General features: G+C 40.8%; 1 protein-coding gene across 1 annotated transcript; it reads left to right on the top strand.

Annotated features, from left to right (window-relative positions):
- The first annotated feature begins 3,378 nt into the window (after positions 1-3,378).
- LOC149835721 (uncharacterized) lies at positions 3,379-5,692 on the top strand. Its single transcript, XM_090010637.1, has one exon. The coding sequence runs from the start codon at positions 3,536-3,538 to the stop codon at positions 5,330-5,332; it is 1,797 nt and encodes a 598-aa protein (XP_089866763.1). The 5' UTR covers positions 3,379-3,535; the 3' UTR covers positions 5,333-5,692.
- Positions 5,693-6,084: the final 392 nt, after the last annotated feature.

The raw sequence follows: 6,084 nt of genomic DNA, 5'->3' as shown, positions 1-6,084 counted from the left end.
TCTGGCTTTTCTTTATATTTATTTGGTTTTTCCCTTTTGTTGCATAAAAAAAATCAAGTGCTTTTGGTTAAAATCAGTTTCCAAGTTTCTAAACAGAAAAATTCTGTTGAGTTGATTGAAAAAAATTAAGGGTCATATAAGTTCTAGCCTGAAAAAACAGGCGCCATGACAGGACCACTAGCCAAGTGGTTTCGACCAAGGGTCCTGATTTTACGTGATAAGAGGACAATAGTATCATGAAAAAAGTTAAGTGGCTAGATGTGTCATATTTTCGGCTTTATTATTTTGGATATTGTGCCAAAAGTTAGTGCCATCTAAGTAATTGTTCATTTTAATATTGTTACAAGGGGCCACCAGAATATGTTAACTGCAAATATCCAAGCATTCAAAAATTAAATTTTTATTGAAAATACATCATTCTTATCCAATGGATCTTGCAAAATGCATTTTTAGGGTTGAATTTATGAAAAATTATAAAAAAATGCCTAGAGGTGGCTCTTGTTAAATGTACACTTAAACTTTTTCATGGTTAAGTATATGATTCACTTTAAAAAAAATGGATTTTTGCATGCATTCACTTAATAAATTATGAATTAAAAAGCATATATGATAAAAAAAACTAGATTTAGCATGAATTTTCTTAATAAATTATAATGATAACAATTAAAATACAAAATTTTTAAAATCTAAATCATACATAAAAAAATCAACTTATCATATATAAATTATAAAAATTTGAATTAAAATTCAAACCCCTAAAATTTAAAGTATACATAAAAAAAATAAATTTATTATGCCTTCGATGAGGACGCTAAAGAGAATACCATCAGAGAAACGTGGTGAAGAGAGAGATGTGACTAGCGATAGTACGGTGGTGAGGATGTAAGAGAGAGGAGCACGGTGGTGGTTGAAGAGGATGCTAGAGAGGACACTGGTGGAGAGAGAGAAAAAAAAAAGGCAAATATTTTTTTGAAATGCATGTTTTTTTATTGAAGCACTTTTTATATGCGTTAAATTTTCTTTTTTTTACTGGCACACTTGCCAAAAAGAGATTCTTCAATAACACACTTTTTCATTAGCGCTAAAAAAAATAGCACCCATGAAAAATGCTCTTTTGTTAGCGCACCATTTAAAGAGTTTTTTTTTCTTGTAGCGTCTCCAGCATATACTTCTTGTAGCCTCTTCCGATTTTAGTAACCAAATGAACCTGAAGCGGGTAGAAGCAGCTAGTGCATGTCACCTTGTGTTGGGATGTTGCAAGTTCAAATCCCAATGGTATCGTTGTATAACTGACAGGGGTCTGTCTAACCCCAGCTTACCTTTAAAAAAAAACATGAACCAGGGATGATCATCAGCATGGGCCAGTTGGTTGATCGCTTCCCTCATAATTGATCTTTGTTTGGACTTTAGAGCCTGGTCTAGGTTGCCAAAGTGCTTAGGCTGGCATTTGAAAAGACAGTGGAACCTCATCTTGCTCAAGATCGATTCTGACTGGGTTCACACTAGTGGTTTGCCGTTGAGTGTTCTTTAGACGCTAGGGCACTAACCCAGGATTTACTATATAAGAAGGGGCCCCTTTTAAGTGACTCCCATTCTTAGGCAGGTTCCTTGTCATCTGGAAGAAACAAAAGAAATTAAAGTGCAGAAAACGTAATCAGCCCTGCTTGATGGAAAAGTCATGCATTTATGGATCACACTTGAGCCCCTACTTCCATCCATCTTGGAGATGGACGGTGCCTCACATGGTTGGTAATCAGGGCCAGAGCCACCCGTTGATGGGGTTTGGTTTGGGGTGGAAAAATCTGACACGACCTGCCAACCCGCTTATTAGCCGGGTTCGGGTTTGGCTTAAACGGGTTCGTGTCATAAACGGGTCGACCTGCCTGACCCGTTTATTAAACAGGTCGGGTTCGTGTTAGGGGTATGCCAACCCATCAACCCGGTTGACTTGTTTAATAAACGGGCTAGGCGGGTGGGTCAACCCGCTTACCCGAACCTGACCCGCCAACCCGACCCCGACCTGCCCGCCAACCCGTTTACTCGTACTCAACCCGCCCGCCAACCTGTTTACCCGTTACCCGAACCTCACCCACCAACCCGCCTGCCAACCCATTTACCCGACCTGACCCATTTTATTAAATGGGTTAACCGTGTCGTGTCGGGTTACCCATTTAATAAATGGTTTGTTTGCCACAGCCGACCCGTTGAATAAACGGGTCGGGTTTGTGTTGAGGTATGCTGACCTGCCAATCCACCGACACGACCCGCCAACCCGACCCGAATGCCACCCCTAGGTTTGGTGTCGGCATCGATGGGACCAAGTACGGGCCCCTGCCTTATGGTCTCTGCATTATTCTGTCCCAGGGGAAAAGGGATTATCTTTTGCATCAAATCGAACCGTTAGCACATCTTAGGACAAAAGAACCAAACTGAGCACTCCTTGAGTTCTTTCGACCAAATAAAAAAATGTCATGTGGTGATTCTTGGTACCTTTTTAACAACTCAAATTAATGGAAGAACTAACTTATTACATCAAAATTCAACAAGAAATACAGACAAATATAACGTGATGTTGTTGTATAATCAACAGGGCACATGACACCCGTTTACCAAACCATGGACACGTTCAGAACGTAAAATCTATCTAAAAGAGTCACCATATGCAGCCTTTGCTCTAAAGAATGATATACCCGATGCATTTCTGCAGTACTATCATTTGGTAGAGAGGATAGTATGTTTCCTCCAATGATTCAACATTTTCAGAAAGTACAAGTCTTTAACTAACTGAACTATTTCCTCAAATTTAGATTTGAATAGAAGGAAAAACCTTGTTATTGCTTGGAACTATGATCTTGTTAGTTACAAAATGCTTCATATATTTTTTTTCCTTGTCATTCTTCTAAAACAACAGAATTTGTTCATCAAGACATGAATGCTGTAAAATAAAGAAGTCAAGTCCACAATGTTGACAGTTAATTATCTTGAGTGCGCGAGACATAAAATTTTGCTAAGTAATTAACCCCAAGAAGCATAAAAAACAAAACAACAGGCATACTTGGCATACTGCACGTGTGTATGAAAAAGTATAGACAGTACTTCTATTCGTTTACTGGCTGTCACTGATGCAAGCATTGATATCTTTAACACTCTGAGTGGCTGCAGAGCGCAGTTCGAATCCCCCGCGCCCCAACGTTCAAAATACTCGTGATCAACGGTAAAGGTGCGCTGCGAGGCTCCATCTCACGCACGAATATCTATGTGAACGGAGTTAAAAGGACCCAACAGTCAAAAAATGGCATAAATGAAAGGAACAAAAGATTCACATCTATCCCACAGATCCTATAAATCTCCTTGGTCTTGTTTCATACTTCAAACCTTTTCCAGTTTTCTGCCTTAATTCCCTTCCCTCCCCTCTCTGCACCCTTTCTGTGATGCCTTTCTCCCCATGTGAGGAAAGTGTCCTGAGCCAATAGGAGAGAGAGAGAGAGAGAGAGAGAGTACCAACCACCATCTCATACAAGATTTCACTTCCAAAATGAGAAATCAGAGATGGGTTCTTCATTTTTCCTTCATTTTAGCTGTTGGCTTCCATTTTCTTCAAGACCCACCTGCGGTTTCAGCAGAAGCGGAGCCAACTACCCCTGTCTGCTCTGCTTCAGATAGGGCTGCTCTTCTGAGCTTCAAATCAGGCATTTTGAGAGATACAACCGGTACTCTGTCCTCATGGATTGGTGAAGATTGCTGTGGAGCATGGGAAGGAATCCAGTGTGACGCAAGAACAGGAAGGGTGATTGGGTTGACACTGCAAGGACACCCAAGTTCAGACAGCACCAACTCCATGAAGGGCATCCTCTCTTCTTCTTTGGGTAACCTTGAATTCTTGCAGGTCCTGTTGATCTCTGAACTCGGACAGATAATGGGTCCAATCCCTGAAAGCCTTTCAAAGTTGTCATTCCTCATCCAACTCTCCCTAGAAAACAACATGCTGGAAGGAAGCATCCCACCAAGCTTAGGTAAGCTGCCCTTGCTCAAGGCCCTCTCTCTCAGTGGTAACCGATTGACGGGGGCTGTACCTCCAGATTTGGGAAACCTAAAGAATTTGTTGCAGATAAATCTAGGGAAGAATTTCTTAACAGGTGGAATCCCACCCACATTGAGAAACATCCCTGGCCTGCAGTTTCTTGACCTGAGCTCCAATCTTTTGTCTGGGGATATTCCTGATTTTCTTGGAGAGTTAAAGAATCTGAAATATATTGACCTATCTGACAATGAATTCAGTGGGAGAATACCAAGTTCAATTTGTAATCTGCCCAACATTCTCAACTTGAACTTAAATAACAACCACCTTACAGGTGAGCTCCCAAACCAGATTGGCAATTTGAGAACTATTGTCACTCTCTCTGTCAGCCACAATCTCCTTACAGGAACCATTCCTTATTCAATCAGTAGACTGCCAAATCTATGGTACCTTAACCTCTCAAGAAACGGGTTCTCTGAACCATTGCCAGCTTCCCTTGCCCAAGGCATCCCTTCTCTGTTATCAATTGACCTTTCCTATAACAATCTCCACCTGGGTACTGTCCCAGACTGGATCACCAACAGAGAGTTGAGAGATGTCCACCTTGCAGGTTGCAGAATAGAAGGGGCACTCCCACATTTTTCGAATGCTTCCAGTCTGGCTTCCATAGATCTATCTGATAACTCACTCACGAGCCAAATTGGTGACTTCTTCACTTCAATGACAAGTCTAGAGAGGGCAAAACTGTCAAATAATAAGCTGGAAACTGATATTTCAAGAGTTACCCTCCCAAGTGAGCTACGTGTAATTGACCTGCGTTCAAACCAGCTATATGGATCCATTTCAGGATTCATCACCAACAACACCAGCAATTTTCTAGAGTCTGTAAATTTATCTGTCAACAGGATTTCGGGGTCGATTCCGGAGTTCATAGAAGGGTTGAGTTTAAGAGTACTGGATTTATCTAGTAACAGAATCACTGGTCCAATCCCCAGGTCAATATCAAACTTGGCCAATCTTCAAAGGTTGGATATCTCAAGAAACAATATTGAGGGCACCATCCCTACAAATTTGGGCCAGTTGCAGAGTTTAGAATGGCTTGATGTGTCCATCAATCAACTTACAGGGAACATTCCGGACACCCTCACAGGCCTTGGCAGTCTAAAGCATGCAAACTTCAGAAGCAATTACCTTTGCGGCCAAATACCACAGAAGCGGCCTTTCAGCATCTTCCCTGCAGCGGCATATGCACACAACCGATGCTTATGTGGGGCCCCATTGCCACCCTGTAAGAAAAGAAACCTCCACAAATGAGTCAGTATGGTGCTGACTAAGCCGCCAGATGGGATCCACCTGCCATGTCATCATTACCTATTCTCCCTCAAAATGTTAAGCCAAACATCATATTATGCAGAAATATAGGGCCAATGCCACGTTTGACAGAAAAATGACCAACATTCACATCAACCCCTTTCTTATTGTTGCTCTCTTTTTCCTTGTTTATTCTTGCAGACTAAAGTTGATATAAAAGATTCCACCAATATAATCCTCCATGTGATATGTTCAAAGAAAGATGCTTACAAATCACGGCTAAATCTGTCTCACTTGACTTGTTTCTCAGTGCAACAATTAGGTGCCTTTAACAAGGATGTCACTGTCAAATTGTTTACTGTCCATGAATGTTTCAACCTGCAGAAAACCTTATTGAATGGGAATTACAAAAGCTTTCTGTTCTCAGGGAAAAAGAAGCAAGGACAGTCTTTAAAAGGCTAAAACATCAGCAGATTCTACAGAATAATTTCCATTAAACAAGTTCCAATAAGCTAAAACTAGAATTATGACTATTTACAAGGAGCATGGGACGTCAATTTCCTTCATTAAGGGTGTGTTTGATTACCTAGGATTAGAGATCCAAGGTTTTTGAAGTAAAGATCTTAGGATCTCTAATCCCAGTTCTCTAGTCCAAACCCGTCCCCCCACACCCAATCGAACTTGAAAAAATACCAACTAAAATTGTAGTTTTTTGGTATTTTTTTCTTAAATCTTACACCATGGATGTGATTTAT

The sequence above is a fragment of the Nuphar pumila genome, chromosome 6 (assembly GCF_984573655.1).
Source record: "Nuphar pumila chromosome 6, dmNupPumi1.hap1.1, whole genome shotgun sequence".
In the NCBI taxonomy this organism is placed as follows: Eukaryota; Viridiplantae; Streptophyta; class Magnoliopsida; order Nymphaeales; family Nymphaeaceae; genus Nuphar; species Nuphar pumila.
This window is presented reverse-complemented; position numbering and strand designations above follow the sequence as displayed.

Coding starts and splice junctions, on each gene's coding strand:
- LOC149835721 (XM_090010637.1), top strand. CDS start 3,536: ATGAGAAATCAGAGATGGGTTCTTCATTTTTCCTTCATTTTAGCTGTT.